This window comes from Monopterus albus, unplaced genomic scaffold (genome assembly GCF_001952655.1).
Source record: "Monopterus albus unplaced genomic scaffold, M_albus_1.0 scaffold79.1, whole genome shotgun sequence".
NCBI lineage: Eukaryota > Metazoa > Chordata > Actinopteri > Synbranchiformes > Synbranchidae > Monopterus > Monopterus albus.
The window spans coordinates 1,889,946-1,914,186 of record NW_018127959.1 but is presented as its reverse complement, the minus strand read 5'-3'; the positions used below and the strand labels follow the sequence as shown (position 1 = coordinate 1,914,186).

Below are 24,241 nucleotides of genomic sequence, written 5' to 3'. Positions count from 1 at the left end.
TTACCTTCAGTAAAACTCGGAGAGCATTTTACACTGGACACTGCCACAAGGTTTGTGGGGCTGGAAAGGTTGCCTGTTCTAACTACATGGAAATTTGTCATCTGAAGCAAAAACCTCACGCAAAACATTTCACCTTATAATTACGTGCTCTGGAGGTGCACGTGTGCTGGACAAAAAGAAGCAGCAGCTATTGTTGTAGCTGTAAATATAGTGCACTGTTTTCAGACAAAACTCAAACTGAACATATTAAGTGTGACAGCAACAGGTAGGATCAAGGTGACAGTGTACTGGACATGGCAAACATCACATCTGACACAGCTCCATGCTGTAGTACATCCCACTACTGGGTGAACTAGCTATTAATAATTCAGCTCATGACCCTGCAATGTCCAACTCCACAGGTGGAATTTATTTCAAGTATCATCTAAGAGGTTAACAATATATTTAACACATCTCAATGACAATATGAAAATGTCCAGAAACAGGATGAGTTATAGTCTGACATAATTTCACATCCCTAAATACAAAACAATTCTCACATGGACTGAAGTATTGTCCCATAGCAACCCACACAGAATGTAAAGTTACAATGTCTGCTTAGTGGATAAGTTGTAACATCATTATTTATTTTTTTTGATCATTTCAGTATCATTTGTTGCTAGGTTTTCTTTTCTCTGAGTCCACACTACTTGGCATTCCCAGCAGAACCGTGATTTTTGTCCCTCATCAGCTCCTCCCGAGCCATAGGCTCGATGATGGCACCCAGCCGGGTGACCACCTTGGGCTTGGTGACCCTTTTAACAGTCCGCTCGGTGTTCCAGGTGCGGCCCACTGGAGAGCAGATAATGCTCTCAAACTGCGAGTGGTTCTCAAAGGGAAAGGGCAGCGAGTTCACCTGGTGGAGGCTGATGGAGCTGTTTTTCCTCTCCGAGATGATGACGCTAGGCAGACGTTCATCTTTCCTGGGTGGAGGTGGCGCAGTCTTAATCCTGAACCTCCTGCGTTTGTTGCGGGACACCTTGAGGCCCATCCCTCCCCACTCCCCCCACCCAGGCAGCGTCAGGTCCACCACCTTAGGTTTCCCTGCATCCTCCTGCTTCCTTTTGTCCCTAAGAAAATCTGAGATGACGTCATCTCCAGCAAAGGCCTCTTTAATGAGCCCCCTCTGGTCCAGGTTTTCATCCGAGTCCTCTTTGTCCTCAACTGTTGGAGCAAGTGGAACTTGGATGACCTTTGTCTCTTTGGTGAGAACCTCTTTCAGCTCAATCCCTCTCTTCCTTTTTCTGTTTTTTCCCCCCTGCTGGGTTGCATGTGGCAGGTTTTCTGTAGCTGGGGATGGCTGGGGCTGAACAGATGCTATTTCTGGGGCTGATTCCTCCTGACTGAGCAGTTCCACATCCTCAAGAGTCTTGATCCTCATCAGCCCTTCGTCCAGCTGAGTTTTAGTGTCGCTTGGGCTGGCATCTGCTGCTGCCTCAGCCTGCTCTGCTATTCCTCGGAAGAGGCTTGTGAACTCTGTAAGCTCCTCTGCCTCTTTGTCTGAAGCATCTAGCTCCTCTGCTGCAGACTTATTCTCCACCACCACCTCCTCCTCCTCCTCCTCACCATCCACACCTATTACAGGTACCACATCAGCCTCCTGAGCCTGACGCAGTTTTCTCCTGCTGTCAAACTCTCTGAGAAGTGCTTCCTCTTCTGTTTCCTCAACCTTCTCTGTATCCTCTTCTTCTTCAGCAGTATTTTCTGCTACTCCAGCTCCCTCTGCTGAAAGATCCACAATATCACTTATCTCTTTTTCTGTGTGATCTTCAGAGAGCTTGCCTCTCATCCAGGGATTTGAAGAATCCAGCCCTTGCTCTGCATCATTCACAAAATCAGGCATCACCTCTACATCAACTCCTTCCTCCTCTTCCTCATTATTCAGTGATGTTATCAGCTTCTGAGTGAGCTCTTTATTCACCTCCAGCTGCTGCTGCATGGCTTTGCGAGCCCCCTCATCATATTTGGCCATGACTGCCTTCGACTTGGCCCACTTGCCACTGTTCTGGTGTTTCAGTGACATCCGCTCTTGCATCCTGGCCAGCTCCATCTTATTTAGCTCCTCTAAGGCAGCAGCTGGGTCTGTCTTCACCATCTCATCAAACTGCTTCAGGAACACTTTACGTTTGTCCTTATTGTGCACTTTATGGTATTTCTTGCTCTTGATCTTCCTCTCTCTCCGGGCCTTGGCCTCATAGTATGACTGCAGAGCCCGAGCTTTCTGCAGCTCTGCACGGCGGATCTTGGCCTCCTCCAGACTCATTGCCTTCAGAGAGGCTGTCTCAGTGGGGGTCAGGATGGGGTCAGTGATGGGCTGCTTGTTAGCAGAGAGGAGGGCAAATATTTCTTGCTCAAGTGGGGTTTGTGCCTTCCAGCTGGTCACCACCCTCTCCATGGGTTTGGGGCCAGAGGGCTCCTGGTTCACGGGGAAGACCAGTTGCTCAGCCCTCTGATTCTGTTTGATGATACCGTCCCACCTGGACACCTCTGTAGCTGCCTTCTGAAATGCCACATCTCTCTGGATCCTCTCAGTCTCCTGCTTGCTGAGAGGACACTCAATGGTCTTTTTACTCTTTTGCAGTTTCCTCAGCCGATTCTTGGTCTTGGCAGAAATAGCAGGGGTTTTGTCCATAGTCCCGATCAGGTCAGACAGGTCGATTTTGTCGCCCTCCCCCTCTGCGTTGACCGTAAACTCAGACATCTGCACGGCCGCCTCGGACCTCTCCCCCAGCCTTTTCTTCCTCTTACCTCCAAGAGCGCTGATGGCCTCCAGCAGCTTTTGGCGTTTTCGGTCATCCTCGCAGCCATACTCCTCCTCTTCACTCGTGATGTTTTCATCAGCTTCATTTAACTCCTGCTCCTCTTCGTCGTCATCGTAGACCACATGTTCATTCACTGTCGCGCTTTCATCTGTTAGCTCGAAGCTTTTTTTGAGATTCTTTTTGTTTACTTTCTTTTTAGAAACTTTAGCCATGTTGAACTTATCAACAACGAACTGACCTGTACACGCGTGTGCCGTGAGCGAAATCGTTGTGACAGAATAGTTTCCGGCACTGCCGTAAAATAGCTTCTTTTTTCCTTCTTTTTTCATCAGCCAGCCATAGTATACGTGCGCCCTCTGCTGGCTGAGAGAGAGCGTGCATGTTGTGTGGTCTACATGTTTGTGCTGTTGGGATTGTGTCACACGTTTAAAAGAGAGTCTGATGCTTCAAATATCAGAGAAGATATTAAACGTTGTAATTCCTTTTTATGTGTGTAGCCAAATTCAAAACTAGGAAGTGAATAATTTCCCTGTCAGAGGTGGCGGTCATGTGACCTGTCATCAACATGGCGGCGAGTACGTCTGTTTTCCACAGGGTGAGAACAGGGTCGAAAATAGGCGCCCAGTATGACCAAGAAGGCAACCTCATTCAGGTAAAATACTTGTCAGTGATATGTCAACACTGCAGCAATGACTGTAATGTAGAATAGCGTACATATGTCAACAAATAACATGGACGCTGGTTCGCTAATACTGGAGCTGATGGTCGAAAACCTAACGTGACGTTGTTTAACAATTTAAACGTGTCAGCAGTAGGATCAGGAAGAGTTATTTAGAAACAAATACGGAGGAATGTTTGTGAAAGTCTGATAGCTGATGAAAGCATCTCCACGGCACTGCTTGCCTCTTTGCTCAGACGTGAGCTAGCCGAACACATAGCCGTGACGTCACCACTGCAGCGCAGTGACGTCGCCTTGCTCGAGAGCACTTCAGCAGGCCAGGCAGAGGTCGGTGGGTTTTTACAGTGATGAGTATGACTTGTGTTTGGCTGTCAGGTGGAAACCAGGGAGGATGAGGAGCAGAGCGTCAAGCTGGCAGAGATCCTAGAGCTCCTGGTGGCAGCTGGATATTTCAGAGCCAGAATCAAAGGACTGTCACCTTTTGATAAGGTACACACCGCTGGATCTGTCTGGACACCCTGTGTTGTTCACATAGGGTTTTTGGAGAAACTCCTTGACTCATGTGTCCACTTGGTATTGCTAAAGTGTAAACTGAATGTGCACATAAATCTTGTAGAGTGAGTTCAGGATTTACCACCACAATAAAGCTCCACCTCTCTTCCTCAGGTGGTGGGTGGTATGACCTGGTGCATCACCACATGCAACTTTGAAATTGATGTGGATCTTCTTTTCCAAGAAAACTCAACCATTGGCCAAAAAATGTAAGTAGTTTTCCAGCTAACAGATCATCCTTTAAGGCTCCTCCTGTACACAATGTGGTTTTTGCAGTATTCCAGTTAAAGTACTTGAAGACTTAGGTCATCGATCCAAAACAGTGATCCTAGATGGTACTGAATCATCCCAGCTCAGTTTCAAAACATAACACAAAGCCACACTAGGAGGATCAGCAGGACATACCCAGTGAACCTTTGTTAGTTAGTTGCTCAAAATGTAACTTTTACTATTTTTACTCATTATAAACTGTTAGAAGTTCTAATTATTTTGCATGTACAGCTATGCAGGATAAATACCTAATTACAAAACATAGATCACCTGAAATCTCCATCCACTGTCTCAGTAGATCTTAATGGAAAAATATTGTAATGTTGATTTTATTTTCATAATTTTGGCCATTGTTTGAGTTGGTTTTGACAACGATTTAGTGCTGAGTGTGTCTCTCTCTTTGCAGAGCCCTGACTGAGAAAATTGTTTCTGTTCTACCAAAGATGAAGTGTCCTCATCGCCTGGAGCCCCATCAAATCCAAGGGCTGGATTTTATCCACATTTTTCCAGTGATACAAGTAAGAGAATTACAAACTAAGACTTAAGGTCTTTTCGCACTGAGGCAGATGTTTCGTGCATTTTTTTTCACACGTCAATAATAATTTTTAAACCACTATTTTGTCAACGAACCCTTTCATATCAACGACGGATTATCGCTGAGAGAAAAGTAACGTATGTTTTTTGCCCCAAGGTCAACTTTTTGCTGGCAACAGGAACACCTGTGACCAATCATGATGCAGCTTGCTGGATTGTTAACAAAAGCACATGGTGCACCATCGGCTAAACCTGTTTATTAAAGTCATGTTCAGTGTATATTTTACGGCAGACACATGGCCAGGAGCTAAGCCAGGTTGATGGGGTCAGTGTAATTGCTCCTCTGCCTCTTCAAGTGCTGTGGCAGCAGCAACAACTCCTCAAATTGACCCACAGTCATCCTGTTGTAGGTCCAAAAATGACCACAACACAGTTTCAACTCCAGCAGTGGTGTTATGCTAGAAACGCCAATCCAAACAGCAGTGCCAGAGGAGGATGGGTCAGCATTTGCAAGGGTTTGCACTGATGCTTTTATCTGATCAACTGTGTGTTGTGTCTCCTGGCAGTGGCTGGTGAAACGAGCTATAGAAACCAGGGAAGAGATGGGTGACTATGTGAGAGCCTATTCTATTTCTCAGTTCCAGAAGAGTCACAGCCTCCCAGAGGTAACACACCCAGTCAGTCACAGAGCCAGAGCTTAGGTGTAGTGGTTGGCACAGTGACACTGAGATGATGAGACAAATCACTGTTTGACCTACTGAATACAACGCATGAATGTTCTCAGGAATCTTTGCAGCAGTTATTTGAATGCTGGATGTTGATAGTAGGTGGTACCAAACGGTCACTCAGAGATTCTTGAAAATGTAAGTTGTTAGGAGGGATAACACACATTACTCTCAGAAAATGCACCATAATGCATCAAAAGTCATAAGAAGATGGGCTCATTCACCAACATCTTCCCAAGTGTTTTCTTAAATTTGTTCTTAAGAAAGGTCCTAAGAAAAGTCTACATCTGATTCATGAACGTGTTCTTAAACCACAGTGTTCTTATACTGATGAATCCCATGTGTTAGTAAGTTAAAAGCAGTGCCAGTCATTCCTAATTAGCATAGGCTAACGCCCCACCAATGCCCATTAAAGGGCCATGTGCACACATCTCACACGGAAACAGGAAGAAGTCGAGAAAGCCAGGAATGCTACAAGGAAAATCTAAAGCCAAGAGTAGTTATGAAGTGGAAAACAGCGAATGAGCTGCCCAAAGTATTAGCATCAGTAGCGGATATAAAACTAAAAAGACATGTGGGACGCTTGTTCAGTGAACACTGTATAAGGAGAAGGACGTAGAACTGATGAAGTAAAAATGGTTGGATCTCAAACCAGAGGCCACGAAACAAACAGAAGAGAGACGCTGACCAGTGGACGAGGACAGGCTGCCCAGAGTTAACTGAGCTGGACCAACACATCGGGGCCGTGCACAGCTCTCTCAGGTGTGGCGTCAGCTTAGTAGACCTCCATGTGTGCACCCAGGTCCCTTCAACTGCCCTGAGTCTGGGCTCAGATGTGGTGCTGGACACAGACCGACTCAACAGTGGCCGCAATATCCAAGAGACACCTAAAGAAAGTAACAGAAATTAGAAATGAAGACATTCACTTCAATGTGCTTGGTTTTTAAGTAAACATTTCCTAATTCTAAGCTGCAAATAATCACACTGTAAAAATTAAATACATTTTTAAAGACTTAAACAAGCAAATAATTCCTTGCTGTAATTTTTAGTGTGGTGTTAGTTTTAAAAGACCATGATATGTAAAATAATGGGAAAAATATTTAAGAAATTCTAACAATAACAGAACTGTTATTGTTTAAATCTTGTATTATATAGCTGTAGAACTAAATAAATGTAAAACGCCAGTTATTTGACACAAACGTCAGCGCTCCAAAGTGCGTCAGCGTGCTCCTGAGTGTGTAGATTCTGTTCTTACCTGATGTTAAACCCCAGTTTAGAAGCCTGTTTCTTTCAGGAAAATAGATAAAATGAAATAAAATCAAGGAGTTACAAAATCAAAACAGTGCAGTACACGTCAGAATGATGAAATACTTAGTTACAATGTTGAGATTCTAAGGAAGAGATTATAAATTCTATGTCGACAAGCGGCTGTGGCTCGGGGGCTCCCCGGTCCACATGTCGGAGCGTCCGTGGGGTCCTTGGGCAAGACACTGAACCCACAGCTGCCCCTGGCGGCCAGGCGGCAACTGACGGCGCCACCATCAGTAAGAAATTAAAATTTAGAACATGACAAATTCAAAAATGTTTTTAGAATGTAAATATGAAATATCAAAGTATTTCTAGGTGAAAATCATGTGATGCTGCCATTTGAAATTCTAAGGCAACTTTACAAAACTATCAAAATTATAAAACAATAACCGAGTAAGTTAAAACTGTGGCTGGAATTTTGACTCGTCAGGAGTATTTTTATTGTATTCTTACTTTTCACCTGCTTTGTTTTTTCTTATCTATGTGGAAATGGGGTTTCCATATCAGAAGGTAAAACAGAAAAGCACAGCTAAGCGAGTCAGACACCACATTTGCTGAAATGTGTCACCCTCTCTGTTATTAGCAGCAGTTTGCAGGTGTGTGGTAGTAACCTTCCAACATGGTTTAACATGTAGACTGGACTCTATAAATGGTCCTTTAAATGATAGCTTGTCTTCATATATGCCTCGAACCCCTGTGATCTAGGATGAAGAGTTTCTCCAGAGGAAGGATAAGGCCGTGAGGGCAGTACTGGATGTATTGGTGAGTTGTTACACCATCAAGCTTTACATGCATTAAAGTATGTCTGTAACCACCCAATGAACCAAGAAGGAGAACAGAACATAATACCAAGCAGTTTTCTGATGAGGTTTCAAGCTGCTATCATAGTTTTATCCTGAATTTTAATTTCTATGGCTTGAATGAACAGGAAGTGTACAAACCGCAGAGAAAGTACAGGAGGCAGAGGGATGCAGGAGAGCTGCTGGATGAGGAGTCCAGGGTTCACTCCACCCTGCTGGAATATGGCAGGTAAGATTCACGTCAGGTGTGTGTGTGTGTGCACACTTGTATGACTATAAATTGTGAGGACCAGTTTGAATTCTCTGCTAGGGGACTGAGGATGTTTTGGAAAGTTGGGTCATTTTGGCTGGTCCTCAGTTTCTCCCCCCCCCTTTAAAGAGCTGTTGAAGGGACACTTGGCTGGATTTAGGTTTGGGTTAGGGTAAAGCTTGGGCTTAGACATTTTGTTGTGGTGGTCACGGTTCAGGTAAGGGGCTAGAGAATTCACTATGTCAGTGAGTGTCCTCTGGGCACCAGACTGCAGCCATTTACTTGTATTTTGTGACTATTTTTACCGACTGTGCAACTACTTTTATAACTAGACGCACCAGTGCGGTTTGAGAATATGTCCCCCCCCATTTGTTTATTTTTAATCATGATCGTATCATGAAATATCAGGAGGGAGAGAATTGGTGTGTGTATGTGTGTATGTGTGTGTGTGTGTGTGTGTGTGTGTGTGTGAGAGAGAGAGAGACTGTCACAAGGCTATGGTCATAACATGCGAGTTTGGGACGGTTCCGCGCGGGATGTCATCCTCCTGCGTCCACAAGTAGGCTACCCTCGCTCTCACTTAGACCTTTGTTGATGATGAAACTATCAGCCAACATTTAAAAATTCAAGCTCATTCAGATCCTCCTGTGCCACTACAGGAGTCAGCGGGTGAGCAGGTGTTGAAAAAACAAAGTTAACTAAAGTTAATCGTAATAAATCTAGTGGAGGGAGTAAGAATAAGCAGGTATAACATTTGCTGCTCAGATTTAGTGGAGAATAACATAACAGAACAATGTATAATTTAACTGAGCATATAATAATACACAACGATTACAGATGAAACCTTTTTACTAAAGGAACTAATGATGCCACCAAAGATGCCTTTCACCATCTGGGGACAGTGACGGGGGTTTGAGAAGACAGTGGCCGTCAGGTGCTACTTCACCCACATGCTGCTATTTCTGTAAATAGTCTATTGGTTACCAAAGTATTTAGCAGTAATACAGTTAAGATGGATGGAAAATATGAATGTTATGCATTGATTTAAGTGGTGCTCCTAAAATCTTCAGTAAGAAGTTTGATCCCTGGAGTGTCCTCACAAGGATAGCTGTATAAATGTGTGTGTGCTCTGTCCCTTTCACACCAGCCATCTTTTATCCAGCTGCCTTTAAAACGCATTTATTTGCATTTCCATGCACCATGAACGTAAACACAATTCGCTTTGTATTACTACACACCCAGTGTTTCATCTGTTGCTCTGTGAAACCTGGGGCAGGTGCACAAGAGGGTGCACCCCCGGTTTGTGACGCGTTTTGCTCTGTGAAACCTGGGGCAGGTGCACCCCCGGTTTGTGACGCGTTCGGAGCTGTTTTTAGCAAACCTTTAACATGGTGTTTGTACAGGAAGCTGTTATGTGAGCTGTGCTTATTTGATGCAGCTCCTGATAAAAACCTACACTCTGCTAATGTAGACATTAAAATAATGAACATTTACAAAAACTGTAGTTGTTTAAGGATTTGCCCAGTGCTCCAGGGACACTGAAAGTTATAACACTTAGCTAGTTTAGCTCAGAGTTGAAGTCTAATGAGAAACAGGCTTCTTATTTCTAAGCATACGTTTTCTCCATCCCTGCCTTGTTGACTTTTACTTGAATTCCAGTCATGTGAAGTCTTTAGCCCACACTTCTCATCTAATTTATCTGGCTTATCTGTCTAACATATTGTTTTTTCATCCATCCATCCATCATCTCCACTTGAACTTGTACTAGAATGTCAGATTTCCTCCTGTAAGTATTGTATGAATGTGTGAAGTCTTGTTTTTCTGCAAGCTTCTACTCACAGCACTTTGTTTTGTGGTTGAACGTGTGGATCAGAGAATGCAGACAGTTCTCACATATTTTGGGCATGATGGATGCAAACTGTGGTGCTGCTTTAATGCACTTGTTGTATTTCTTTCTTTCACCAGACAGTCCTGCCCTGAGGGAAGCTGCTTATCCTCATTCTGCATTACTGCCATTTGTGTGTTGATGCTGTAATGTGGCATGATGTAATTGAATTGTACCCCCCAAGAGGGGATTTTGGGGGTGGGGCGGTGGCTAGATTGTTTTAAATGTTATTTTTATGTTTTATTGTTTGTTTTTCCTCCCTCCAGGCGATATGGGTTCAGCAAGCAGTCCAAACAAGACAAGGTAGGTGACTTTTACAAAGTAATAGTTCTGTTTCTCAGCGAGTGGCTTTGCAGAGCATTTGCTTTCATTTGGTATATTCAGTAAGAGACACTGTTCAGAACAACAACTTGCACTGTGAACATTAAGGTGGTTCTTCTTTACCTGCCACCTCCCGTCTTCCTCCTCTAGGTGGATGCGAAGAAGGCGTTGCTGCCCAGTGGGTCTCAGGCAGCACCTTCTAGGATGGCAGAGGTGTCCGAGGAGGACGATCTGCAGGCAGCGGAGGAGGTGAGCACTTTATACAGCGAGTGTTTCATACAATACAGTCAGGAATACAAATGTTGGAAATGCATTCAGGTAGGAAGAATGAGTAGTGAGAGACTAGAAGGATCTTCTTGCCATGCTAAACATAATGAACACTAAAGAAAAGATGGAAGTTTCACTTGGCAGCGATGGGATATGGCTGGTTTTCAGCTGGAGTAACAGGCCGGTCACTCTGTGACGGTCTGTGTCACGCACACAGCAGCACAGGCCAAAAGCGTAGCATGTGCAGAGTGAATCATCTGACGTGCACCTTGAGCAAGACTCGTGCTTGTGTCTGTGCATGGCGCGTGTTCAGGAGCCAGAAGAAACGCCATAAGGAAAACACAAACAAATAGTACACACTGAGGAGTCACTGGCTACACATGAAATGCATGCACATGCACCCTACAGTGCACGCAGCCTGTGGCAAAACACAGAAAATACAAACTACGACACTTCAAAAACAATAGTGTGCTCAGCAAACGTTCTCCTGTTTCCATTTCCTGTTGCACTTGTTTACACATGGACAAGTACAAATATTGCACTTTGCTTTAGTTAGAGGTTTGTAAAAACAGTAAAAGTTTGATATTTGTTTGCGTTACAACTTAATTTTTCATTCATGAAAAGTTAGAAAACATCTGAATGCTGTCAAACACAGTTCTTAGAAAGAAAAACTGGGAATCGGCAGGTCAGACTTATCAGATAAACAGATTTAAGAAACATTAGAACGAGTCATTACTTGTTGTGAATGTGCAAACAGCCTCCAAACTGTTACTGTGGTTTATTATACAATAAATACAGTTTGTCTAATTCTGCATTTGACTAATTCAACTCATAAATGCACTTTTGTGAGACATCTTGTGTGCGTGCTGTCGTCTTGTGTCTGTGTTCTATGTAACTGACATTTTCCTGTTTTATCCTGCTAGTACGGCAAAACCTGATTTGAACTTAGTGCCTGACTGTGTTTTCTTTTTTCTGCCAGATGCGAATGAAAACTCTGATGACCAGCATGGCTGTTATGGCAAACGAAGAGGTAGACAAACCTGTTTCCCACCAGTTTTCTCTTTGTCTGTGGACCAGTTGGAACTGAATCACCACACTAGTCCTCTGATTATCTTGACTCACACTTTACGTCTGCCTTTCCTTCATCGTCTTTGTTGCTAGAGTAATAATATTGATAGTTCCTCTGTTTTCATGCCTTTTTCCTTTTTCTAGCACCAATCTGTCATTCGCGGTTCTTATAACTCAGTTTTGCCCAAAGCACTCCTAGGGATCACACTGAAAATGAACCTGGAACTAAGAACACTACAACCTCAGAATTATTAAACATATTCATATTAAAACATATTGATACAATCATTATTAAACCTATTACACCTCTGACAGAATCATGTCTGTTGAACTTTTCCCTGTTCCAAAAAATGTAAGGCTTCAAATCGTTCTGTTTTTGTCAAAAAGATATTTTAATAGCCTTAATGTCATCTCATTACCATTCCCTGGTAACTGCTAACAATTCAGGACACCGAGTTAAGAAAGCTGGTAGAGTTTTTGTTCTAAAAGTACAAAACAAACATACATCACTGCGAGGGTTTTTGGTTTTTGGCTAGTTAAAGTAACTTCCTACTCTGAGATGCTGGTTAAATATGCATTCACTGTAAACTGAACAACTAAATGGCTAAAACATCCTGTAAATCTGAACTGAAGTACATACAGGTAACAAATGAACGGAAAACCAGGACAAAGTGTCTTAGTAAGGTATTGGACCACTGTCCCTCTGAAGGGACATGTGGACCCAAACCATGGCAGCACAATGTCCCTTGCAGTTTAACAGAGCTACCAAATGGTGTAGGGCTGAAGCCTTCAGTTTGTCTTTCATTTGTCCATATGTGTGGTTGTGACTGAGATTTGTCCTTTTGCAGGGGAAGCTCTCTGCAAGTGCAGTGGGTCAGATAGTGGGGCTACAGTCTGAGGAGATCAAACTGATTGCCTCTGAGTATGCTGAGAAGGTGAGCACCAGTCAAACTAGTCATGAAGACATTTTCTGTATTGCCCAAGGGGAATCGACTTGAGTGCAGTAATGCTAAGAGAAAACAACTTGCTTTAGTTGATACCTCAGCAGGATGTATGCAAATAATCCACTGCAGCAACACGGCAGGGCGGTGGCCTCGCTCAACAAACAGATCCAGCAGAAAACTAAACATCTGGAGGAGGTCAGCAGCTGTCAGCTGATGTTACAGCCAGAGTCACTGTGATCTAAAAAGATGCAAAATGATAAAGGAATTATTTGAAGGATTTGTGCAAAAAGCCAACAGGTATTTATTTAACCACAAGATCAATAGACTTAGGACCCAGAGAGTAGCCGGCACATTGATTACTTCTGAACATGCATACAGTTGGCTTTTATTTGACTGGTCGGACACAAAGTGACCACATGAAAATGGCTTTTATTGGACTGGTCGGACACAAAGTGACCACATGAAAATGGCTTTTATTGGACTGGTCGGACACAAAGTGACCACATGAAAATGGCTTTTATTCGCTCTGAAATGGTTGAATCATTTATTGATCGATGACAGTTTTTATGGCTTATTTTTCATTTTACTCTGCACTTACTGTGGAAATGTGCCAAACGTTTGTTTGATTTGATTTGATTTGATTTGATTTATTCTTTCAAGCATGTAAAGACAGTTGATATGTCAACACACATAATTTTACACATATCCAACAAATGCTAATCCAATATCAATTTGCTTATACCTAGTACATGCTTGAATGGATTAGGAAGAAGTCAGACTTATCCAGTCCTACCCCATGACATCATCTTACCATCATTGGTTTGCAAGCAGTAAATGATTCACTTCTACCCACACACACATATTATACTAAAAAAGATTATAACAGTGTTAACAATCTTACATCACACTAGTAATATACTAAAGAATGGTTATAAAATGTACACCACACCCACAATAGTCCATTGTTAGTTCCAGTGTCTTAGGAGTGTATTGTTAGTGTGTGAATTTGATGCCGTTTCCAGTTTAACTTCACTGTAAATTGAATATCTTTATGGATATAGAACACCTGGTCAGACAAAGATCTCAGGGCTTCACGCTGGGGTTTAGTACATTATGAGTGAGATTTTATAGAAGAGCAACAATAAAAACAGGCATTTGTTGTAACTCTGGCAACAAATACAGCTTGAATTTCATGCTTGAAAAGCTTTCTGAGCCTTGAGGTCATGATGCAGCTGTTTGCACTTCAGATATTCCAAAATCATATGTATGTGTGTTTTTTTGACAGCTACGAGCCAGTTATGCAGAGGTGAAGACGTGCTGTGACGAGGCCAAGAGAAAACTGATGGGGGTAAGACGAAGCCAAAATACCTGCAGCCCACTCTTTGTTTGGTCGTGTTACACTGGCACGCTGATGACTGATAACTCGCTGTGAATGACGGTGGAAAATAAAATGTAAATATTATTCTAACTTGTATCAAAGATAGACTGACTGTTAAACATTTTGGAACGTTACTTATTATTTTGGGTCTTGATTTTGCACCCAGAGCTCAGCCGTTGTACTGGCTTCTCGTAGCGGCTACACTGGTAAATCCAATGAAACAACATGAGTGTGGTTTTCAGGGCGAACTGGCAAATAGCTCAGTAGAAAATTAACAACCAACACTGCAGAATAATCATTACAATAAAGATGACGTCATTTGAAAAATGTGACTTCAGTGCTATGGGCTTTTAAGAAAGTAAGCACTGAGAATATTTTTTAAGATGGAACGATGTCCAAAGCATTTCAGAATCTATTGCTTGCAGCTGGTATTCGTGTATTTTCCAGGCTACAGAGCATTCAGAGAAGCTGGAGAAAGAGCTGAAGTCTTTGGAAGAAATGGAGGAGCAGGCTGACGGAGGGTGAGTGGAGGAGACACTTATCTCTGACTGATTGACTCATTGTCTTGGTGATTAATAATAGTGAAATAAAAGTTCAAAGACACATAAAGCTGTGAATACATGTGCCTTCTAATACAGCTGTTGGCTGTAGTAAGGGAAACAGTCCAGGGATCTTGTGCCAGGTTAAATTGTGGTGCCTTTTCTTTGTGCAGTTCAACATTAACACGTTTGCTGGCTTCTGGTAGCAGCTACACTGGTGCAGCCTAATGGTATTTTTCCATTAGCGTGGGCCAGCCTGCTTTTATTGTGTGGAGCCGAGCAGGAACGGGTTGGCCTCCACTCCATCTGTTCCTAGAAGCGAGGGGTGATTGTGCTGACTTGGGCTCAGCGGGTGGAGCTGGGCTCCGCCTTCAACAGAGCCAGCTTGCCGACACGTGATTGGCTGAAATGCTCCACGGAGAGGAAGTTGTTACATCTTCAGCAATCACTTTTTATCCATTATTTCATTGCAGCAAGATTTGGAAATGGAGTCTCTGGCTTCTCATGAGGGGTTAAAATAACGCCTGGCACCACTACGTCATATTGCAGGCTAGTAACGTCACGTGTCACTTCTCAGAGACTCACACCACCCCCACATGACCAAGAAGATAAACAATAGGATTTATGGTACAGTGGAAACACAACCGGGCTGACTCGGGAGCAGCTCGGCACGGCTCAGCAGGGCTGACCTGTGCTGATGGAAAGACACCAGTAATGTCTGCCCCAGTGCCCACGCAAGTCCTGAGGACTGTGTTTTTGTGCTACTAAGTTATATTTTCGTCGACACCATGTCTGAAAAATGCTAGTATGCAGTACACTTTACTAAAATATGATCCACTTCAAAGGGGTATTCAGAGCCAAGTATGTCCCGAGCATATTAGTGTAATTCGACAGCCAAACACAGTTTTGACAATCTGCAATAGAAATCAACCATTGTTGGGAAAGCCAGCACTGTTGCAGACATTCCCACAGATGTGTTGCACTTGTAGGTTGCTTTGCTTTCATTCTTCACCTAGAAAGTCTCAGAAAGTCTGACACTGTGCTGCCATTCCATTGTTTGCAGCCGATCATCTTGTTCTTTTCTCGTGCACAGCCTGGAGGTGCTCATTACCCTGCTATAGAAAGAAACCCTGAAAAGCTCCGACTTCCTTTGTTAATGCCCTTTTTCCAGATAATGCTTCAGAGGGTGTAGTAATGGAGTCTTTTCCAACCCCGACTTTGTACAGATCGATGTTGTTGTTGTGAGTCATCAACAAACGTTGGGACACTTGTAGAAGTTGTTTGCCTCAATTTTCAAGGCTTTGTTTGTTTCCACTGCTGCAGAAAAGATGGAGGTTAAAGGCCTGTTTTATATTTTGTCCTGTTGAGCAGCTTGCTAGAGACGCTGAGGGCTCTGGTAACGATGAATGAGAACTTGAAGCAGCAGGAACAGGAATTCCGCACACACTGCAGAGTGAGTACATCAACGTGCACACATTTTCACTTTGAACCTTCGAAATCCTGTTAATGCTGCTGAGTGTGTATGCAGCCTACAAGCAGAAAGTGTTTTTAAATCTCGCATAGTAATAAATTCTTCTGTTGTCCAGGAGGAGATGGCCCGTCTGCAGCAGAACATCGAGGAGCTGAAGATGGCATCAGGACAGGATACACAGGAGGAGAGGGTACATACTGAGGCTTCGTTATCCAACACATCATCGTCTTTTGTCCAGTGAGGAAGATCCCTCAGTAGAGCCCAACAGTCCTGTCAGGTTGTTTCAACTGCACTCCTCTGTTTCTTTTTTCAGGAGAGGAACCAGCTGATAGACAAACAGTACAACACAGACAGAGAGAAGCTACAGAAGATCCGCCTGCTCATGGTAGCTACTTCATATAACATAACACAAGATTAGATGGGCCTGGAATGAGCTATGTGAGTCACTTAGGTCACAGCAGCAGATAGCACACTACAGATGGAGTCAAATTAAAAGCACCCAAAGTAATTCAGCTTGTTCAGTGATGTACATAGGTTTCAGTAGTTATTATCAATATCAGGTATAGAAATTAAGTTCATAATTAAGGTTACTTATTATCTGACCTTTTTATGCCAGGGGTAGACGCCTCACATCAAACTAGGTGCTCCCTTTTCCTCCCTAAGCTGCGTTAACCAATTGCAGGAATGTGTTAGATCACGTGATGAGCTGTAGATAGGAAGAGAAGACTGATTCAAAAACAAATCCAGCATGTTTGAAAATATTCCATACCCTCCTGTACCTACTGTTCAAAGTTGCGCTCACTGTCCCATGCACCTAGAATAGCAGTTAAGGCTACTGTGGTTCAGTGGGTAGAGCAGTCATCTCCCAACTGGAGGGTCGGAGGTTCAAATCTCGGTGCCTCCAGTCCACGTGTCAAAGTGTCCTTGGGCAAGACACTGAACCCCCCCGTTGCCCCCGATGGTTAGAGCCATCAGTTGAGTTGGCGCCGCAGATGGCTGCCATCGGTTCTGTACCATAAACAAATTCCTCGTGTGTAACATACTTGGTCAAATAAAGGTGATTGTGATGATCATCATTATTGGTTGATGGTATATGAGGGACAGGGGGCCCCTGGTTTGATGCAAGGCATCTGCCTGCTAATGCAAACATGACAGAATCATTGTCACATGGGACTGAGATTGATCAGGGATCTATATCACACTCACAAAACCATTTATCGTGCAGCCCTACCACATATGCAAATGGCCCGGGTCTGATCTGAAAATATCCAGTTTGGTTTGTTGACACAGCTGTAAAAAAAAAAAGTCACTTGGAGGCAAAACATCACATTTGGGAAACATGAAGACCTTCTATTTTACCTATTTTACCAGGATGAAAGTTTTCAGCAGACTTTGGGCATTTGAAACACTCTCATCTTCAAGCTGTATCACACAGGAGTTCGTTTCACTCTGTTTAGGCTCGGAGGAACCGTGAGATCGCCATCCTACAGAGGAAGATCGACGAGGTGCCAAGCCGGGCCGAGTTAACCCAGTATCAGAAGAGGTTCATCGAGCTCTACAGCCAAGGTGAGTTCCTTCTCTGAATGTTGTCTGGCTAGAGTTCGTGCCGACACCAACCTAAAGTATTGTTCTCCAGCCATAAAGGAATGGCCTTAACTATCTAACAGAACCGAGGACAAAGACAGTTAATCTCTGCTAATTCTTGTCTTTCAGTTTCTGCAACGCACAAAGAGACCAAGCAGTTCTTCACTCTGTATAACACATTAGATGACAAGAAGGTTTATTTAGAGAAAGAAGTAAGTAGCCACAGTGGTCAGATGTTGGCAACATGGGAAATCATTTCCAATACAGTGACAAGTTCACAAGGTGGAAGAATGTGGCTTTCAGTTTAGATTTGTTTACGATTTTAGCAGCTTTGTCCACTGACAAATGAAACATTGATGGGAGAGCCACCAGCAGACAAGTATACACTATATTTACATTAAATAAATCTGAATAATTACAGAATGTGATTTCACGTCTGTAGGTCAATCTGCTGAATTCCATTCACGACAACTTCCAGCAGTAAGTAAATCAGACTCTCCTGTTGTATGTTTCTGACGTGAAACACTGTGGTATTTAACGTGAGCGTATAGTAAAGACCCAGGTTAGTTCTCCTGTCATCTACCTGGTCTGTCAATGATGTGTCAGCTCTAATCTGTTGTGTCCAGGGCCATGTCGTCTTCAGCAGCCAAGGAGCAGTTCCTTAGACAGATGGAGCAAATAGTGGAGGGAATCAAACAGAGCCGCATAAAGGTATAACTGTCCATTACCTGCCCCCCTCTGCCCCCCTGCCCACCACAGGACATAAAGACACAAACCCAGTACATTCCCCCTTCTTGTTGTATTACATGTAAACCTGCTGCTGACTGTTTTTACCATCATATCTGCTGCTGTTGGTCATTTGCACACAACCATCTGACAATCTTCTTCTTATTATTAGCCCTACTTTCACTGATTGTACAGGGTTTGAGTCATAGTCTATTAGGTTGTACCGTTTAGTTTTATCCTAATCACTTTGACTTAGTTTTCTTCTTCTTTTTATTCTATTTTACTCTACTTTTATTCTATTTTAGTTTCCTAAATAGAATGGCATTCAGTACTAGGTCAGAGAGAAACGGTATTTCGATTTTCTGTATGTCCTGCACATAAAGTGAACTGACAGTAAAAATCTTTGAACCAATTGCCGATAATTAGTATGAGAACGTGAAACAATGACACAGGCGTCACTTATCTCGAGGCCAGCTTCTTGCAGCCTTTGGACCATTTCAGAACAAGTTACCACCACTTCTCCTGTCTGCTCTTCCAGATGGAGAAAAAGAAGCAGGAGAACAAAATGAGGCGAGATCAGCTGAACGACGAATACCTGGAGCTGCTCGACAAGCAGAGGCTCTATTTCAAAACTGTGAAGGACTTTAAAGAGGTGAGAAAACAATGAACCATCAGCATGTGCTTCAGAACCTAGTTCAATCAGTTACTTACCAACTGGGAAGCAGTTTCAACTCATACTGCTGTAAAATGAGAAGAACATGTTATAATAAAAGATAAGCATGTTCTGATCCAGTTCAAATCTGATTCCTTTAAAATGGAGTATCTGCCGATACCGATTGTGATCTAATACAGTAAATGTCCATTAAATATCTGACTCATTTAAAGTAATCTGGCCCACTGTAGTTTTCAGGATCTTCTAGATCCAAATACTGGATCAGGTCTGGCTTCCTAAATGTTAAGTTTATTAGTGGTATGAATAAAAGAATAACCGGGAGCTGGACAACACGCTGTCAAAGCTACAGACTCATTACAGCACAGATACTAACTACTACTCCTCGTATCCATATGTGAACACACAGTTTGTGCCACCTACAGAAACACTTTGGAAGAGGGAGAACTACAACACAATATGCAGTGAGGGAATTACCACACACTCCATGTTCATTAGAATTGATGTAAGAGATGACAGATCATGTGTTTTAGCTGTTGTGGCTTAATGTGTTTCTCTGTTTTGCTGGAGTTTTGGTTGGAACTTTCATTGTTTAGGTGGATTCTGGAGAGTGTTTCACTCATGGCTCCTATGTAGCAGCTGTAATTGGCCACAAGGTCAAATGTTAGACTGAATGATTCTCTGGTGTGAGAACGTGTTCAGTGAAGACATGAAAGGTTGTGACTGTTGGTGTTTTATCATCTTAAAAATAGTGTTTGTTGATATTTGGACTTCGGTGTAGATCAGATCACATTTCATCACCAATTTATGCAGAAAAACCAGGAAATTGCAAACGGTGCTGTGGCTTTTTTCTTGCGGCTGTGTGTTAATTTTTTGAGCTCAGATAAAACGTTTATTTTTTGTCACCAGGAGTGTCGGAAGAACGAGATGCTGTTGTCCAAGCTGAGAGCTAAAGGAGCCTCGTAGCCTTGATACTACTGCTGGTAAACTACGTGTATTTTGGTTTTGTTTGGTGATGTAAATAAAATATGTAATCTCTGAGATAAAGACAGATTTACATGTATGGATCCTTTTTCATCATCCCACCTTTTGTTTTATCGTTCTCCTTTATGTGTGATATCGTTGTAAACCCCCACCTAGGACTTGCATCTAAAACCTGAGAGAAGAGTCTTTCACATGTTCCAAAAACACAGATGCCTTTAACTGATCAAGTCACAAGAGGCTGTGAAGTGTTTCGCTGTTATTTCAGGAGCCGGTTGCAGCAGATGTTCAACGTTCAAACACAGCTTAGTTCTAATGCAAGTGTTAAGTGGAGTGAAACGTTCAGGAGAGAATAATATGGAGTTCAGTCAGTATTATCTGACATTGTGATAAACATTGTGTAATAATGATGTGAAGTCTCGAAGATTTAAAATTACTTTTCACAAAAATAACACTGGAATTTTTCATAAAGATCAGATATTGTCCACTGGGTATGGAGAGTGTGAATGCTACTAGCACACGTACAGACCAACATTTACAAAGGATTTGTCTGTTGAGCCTTTGAAGCTGTCATTTTTGGAAGCTTGTGATGCCACAGTGACGTTCATTGCTCTCCGTAGACTGTCCGTTAAACAAACTACTGAATCAGAATCTTTCATTTTTAATCACCAAGTGCACAAGGAATTTTTTCTTGGTGCAGGTGTCCACATAATAAAATCTCATAGAATATTAAACACTACAACTTTACCCAAACTGCGAGCTGCATACAAGAACGATACAGTGCAAAGGAGCTGTACACAAAGATGCAAAGTAATAATCAATAATAGTTATGGCAGGGCTGAACAAAATGTACTGTGCATATATGCACCGACTACAATACATATAATAGCGTTACACCCCGGCCTAGGGCCTACCTCGGCGCAGCATGATAAAGGAGGCTGGCCTCTTCCCAGCACCAGGTTTAGGCCCTCTTCCACCATATTCTATGTTCAGACTTTGGCAGAGTGGAAGGTGTGGCCAGAATAAAACCAAAACCAACAATCTTAAACACCCTCTGTTAACCTAACTGAAAATAAAACAAACTAAAGACATAAGGCTGAACACACATGCTGGCTGCTGGAAAGAGGAGACCCCTGCCTGGGCAAGGAGGAGTCGGGGTTCTAGGGCAGCGACCGATCACCACCTGAGAAACGCGTGCACACTCACGCAGTCAGCCAGTAGTTTTTGGTGCATGTCGCACTGTTCGCTGTAGCTTCTGTTTGGTATGTGAAGGTGCAGAGCCGAACCAGATGGAGATGGATGATCAGTAGACTATTATAGCAGTACACCACCTGCCCAACAATGCTAGGGGCAGCATGAATTTCTCAAGTTGTCACAAAAGATGCCAACGCTGCAGTGCTGCGCCCGTCCCATCTGAGATCCTATACACGTGTCTATGTTGATCATAAAGTGGGACGCAAACTAATAAAGTCTCAGACCTTGTAAGTGCCTAAACATGTTTTGCTGATGTTGTGTTACAGGCTTTGTGTGAACTAATGTTCTTAAATTTCATCCATTTATGCTAATACAACTTTTTAATGCACATTTATTTTGTAATGATGCTGTTCCTATGTGCCGCTGAAGTTTTACATTTACCTCTGTCAGCATACAGTGGCCATGTATTAGCATTATTTAATGAATAAAATAATTCTTTCTGAACAATTTGAATGCCTTTGGTGTTACTAATGTCAGATAGGGTATCTTTTGTCAGACATTCAGACACTGTGTGCTGATTGAAGACAGCGTTCTATCAGAAGTCACCAGAGTGCTGTCAAAAGTTGCACGATAAACCTGAAGGAAACATTCTGTGTGTCACCCAGGCACTTCAGATCTCCTGGCGTAGATGCACAAGCTGGCCACAGAAACATCTGTTCCAACACGGTGACCAACATTCCCACCAGTTGTGGGACGTGTGTTCCACACAGACAAAGACGTCCTGCAAGCTACAGAAAATACTTCAGGATTTATTTCCCAACCGTGTAGAGATGGTGGTTAGCTGAGCAGCATAAAAGCTCCTTATTTACTGATTTACATCTACATATCCTGGAGCCTGAGCCTGAGTTGACATCAGTCTGTTAAGTGCACAACGCCATGTTGTTTTAGTTTCACACAGCTCCTTCTGGAGACACTCAAGCTTTTATTCAACATGTTCAACATATGCAGTAGGATGTCCCAGCACATGAAAACACGCTTTGATGTGTAAAATCAGTGAAGAGGTGAAATTGTCTTGTAAATGTAGACGTTTAAATTTCCTGAAACACTGACTGTTCCCCATTGAGGGATCAATAAAGTACCTACCTACATCTGTCATTTTTAAAAGAGACTTTTTAATGGAAATAAATTTCAGTTTGGGAGCAAAACAATGCACTTTTGCTCAGTTGAATACGCTCACAGGTTGTGGCCACTGAGGAGCTTCTCCTTTCACTCACTACCAACATCTCAGATTTGTTCAGATTTTTAAATCTGAATGGAGTAAAACATGGCAGATCAGCTGATCAGGTCCTGTCCTTATCGATGCTCCGTCAGAAGTTAAATCAAACATTTCACTGAAGCACGATTCACAGATACTGACCTTTACTGTCAAAAGTCTAAAGCACTGTTGATGTTTTATCATGTCATGTGATCTACATCAGGGCTACCCTGTTTATTCTGATGCATACTGTGAATTTACAGTATATATACTTTATATAGCCAAAGGTAAATGACATGACAGTGTCTCTGAGGACAAAAGCCAAATCTATGCAAATGTAAATCCTTGCAACCAGGTTTAGCATCTGGAGAGTCAAAGCTGCTACAGCAGTGGATCAGTACCTGTGGTTATGTGTTCAGGTGCATGCATACCTCACCTTTGTCAGGCTAGAAAATACTGTAAACTTGTATTTGTGTGTGTTATGAGTGTGCTCCTGTGCTTCAGCCTATTTTGCTGCTCCCACTATCAGCTCAGCTATAGCTCCAATCTCAGTGATTGTGATACTGAACAGACAGTTTGCATGTCTCCTGCTTGTCAGAGCTCTGATTGGGTGTCATAAAAACATGTTCACGCACGCAAGCTACACTCAGAGTAAAAATAAGTTTGCTTTACTTTATTTTTCCTGTGCTTTGGTGACTGAAGTAAACTATAGTGGCTCAGTTATAGAAGGATAACACTGTGGAAGCTGTTACTGAAAACATTACAAGCTGCATTCTGCAGTGACTTCAGGGAATATAATGTGTCGTAGGATTACTGATCTGTCAGTGATAGTGACTGTGTACAGCTGAGTATCTCACTGCGTCCCTGTCACTCAACGCTTCAGTGTAGTCAGAGGTGTTCCCAAGATAAAAAAAAGGAAGTGAGTGTAGAGGGCATGAGCAGAGAACAGACGCTCTTGCTCTACCAACACAGTGGCCTTTTGTCAGTGGTTATGACTTGAGGACCGTGTGGTCTGTGGGCAGGTGTCTGATGTGTTTCACTATGAAAGTTTCCTCGCTGCTGCCTGGCTTCCTGCTGCTCCTAGTTTTCGGGGTGTGTGATCAGCTCGTGGGAGCAAAGAGACAAGAACCAGCTGCTGCGCCTGTAGACCCCAGCACTCGCCTCCGAGGCCTCTGGAAGCTTCACATGAGGGACTCCCTGCTCAAGGGCAGAGGTGAGAAGGCACCGAGTCTTTCTTACTCCTAGAATGGAAAGGTCATTTAGGAGAAAACCTCTGTTACATCACTTTTATAGAAATCATGGTGTTTACGATGACATATATTAAGTCAGACTGAAAAAAGCTTTTAGGAAGGAACAACTCCAAGTGCATCTTAGGAAGAAATCGTCTTCTATATGTTTTCCAAAGCTTTTCCCACAGGATGCTGAGTTAGTATATTTAACTAGCTAGTTTAGTTTAGTTTCTGTAGAAATGTATAGGTTCTTTTGAATGTTTTAGATTTTATTAAGCAGTAACAATTCGCTCCTTCAGCTTTTAGTAATTCAATATCTAACAGAAATCACAATACAACTGTGTCCTCAAATTAACTCAGCTTTAATAAATAAATATTGAGAAATATTATTTATAGAATATTATTTTGTCAGTGTAGGAAGAATAAATAACACAAACCTCTCGGCAAAACTGCAGCCTCTGAAATGATCATCAAATCAAAATCAAATTTGAGTAGATAGAGGAGAGAGAGAAGAAGAAAAGCAACAAGACACAACAATCAAACACTGATCAGGTCGATGTGGCTGGTGACTGCTCGTCAGAGACGTAGAGCTCCAGGGCCAGGGCAACCTGTAGAAAGGTACAGGGAGAGAGAGAGGACACACTACGGGAGAGAGGAGACACAAAGTTAGTGATGTGTAATGGTGGCATATAGAAGCATAGGGAGAGAGAGGAGAGGGGAGGAGAGGAGAGCAGAGCAGAGCAGAGCAGGAGGGGAGGGGAAAGAAACTCAGAGCATCATGGGGCCCCCCAGCAGCCTAGGCCTATAGCA

The 24,241-nt window shown here is 42.8% G+C and overlaps 3 protein-coding genes across 3 annotated transcripts in view; 2 read left to right on the top strand and 1 right to left on the bottom strand.

Annotated features, from left to right (window-relative positions):
* Positions 1–383: 383 nt before the first annotated feature.
* On the bottom strand, positions 384–3,155 carry LOC109963758 (U3 small nucleolar RNA-associated protein 14 homolog A). Its single transcript, XM_020606554.1, has one exon. The coding sequence runs from the start codon at positions 3,128–3,130 to the stop codon at positions 686–688; it is 2,445 nt and encodes an 814-aa protein (XP_020462210.1). The 5' UTR covers positions 3,131–3,155; the 3' UTR covers positions 384–685.
* A 195-nt stretch (positions 3,156–3,350) lies between these two features.
* On the top strand, positions 3,351–19,825 carry ccdc93 (CCC complex scaffolding subunit CCDC93). The gene is made up of 23 exons (XM_020606555.1): positions 3,351–3,453; positions 3,856–3,969; positions 4,147–4,241; positions 4,709–4,820; positions 5,403–5,501; positions 7,575–7,631; positions 7,798–7,898; positions 10,071–10,107; positions 10,276–10,374; positions 11,372–11,422; positions 12,309–12,430; positions 12,521–12,599; positions 13,690–13,752; positions 14,230–14,303; positions 15,693–15,774; positions 15,908–15,982; positions 16,106–16,177; positions 17,250–17,358; positions 17,506–17,588; positions 17,819–17,856; positions 18,003–18,087; positions 18,641–18,754; positions 19,682–19,825. The coding sequence occupies exons 1-23, from the start codon at positions 3,367–3,369 to the stop codon at positions 19,736–19,738; spliced, it is 1,905 nt and encodes a 634-aa protein (XP_020462211.1). The 5' UTR covers positions 3,351–3,366; the 3' UTR covers positions 19,739–19,825.
* Positions 19,826–23,243: 3,418 nt separating this feature from the next.
* Positions 23,244–24,241, top strand: part of LOC109963772 (fibroblast growth factor 4-like) — a 3,848-nt gene continuing 2,850 nt past the window's right edge. Inside the window, exon 1 of the mRNA XM_020606610.1 lies at positions 23,244–23,415. Within this exon, the coding sequence (XP_020462266.1) occupies positions 23,244–23,415 (172 nt within the window). The remainder of the gene's footprint in view (positions 23,416–24,241) is intronic.

Excerpts from the sequence above, each read along its gene's own strand:
- ccdc93 (XM_020606555.1), top strand. The coding sequence starts at position 3,367 with ATGGCGGCGAGTACGTCTGTTTTCCACAGGGTGAGAACAGGGTCGAAA. Across the intron at positions 3,970-4,146 it reads GACTGTCACCTTTTGATAAG|GTGGTGGGTGGTATGACCTG; the intron begins GTACACACCGCT and ends TCTCTTCCTCAG. Across the intron at positions 12,431-12,520 it reads ACTAGTCATGAAGACATTTT|TAATCCACTGCAGCAACACG; the intron begins CTGTATTGCCCA and ends GATGTATGCAAA.
- LOC109963758 (XM_020606554.1), bottom strand. The coding sequence starts at position 3,130 with ATGAAAAAAGAAGGAAAAAAGAAGCTATTTTACGGCAGTGCCGGAAAC.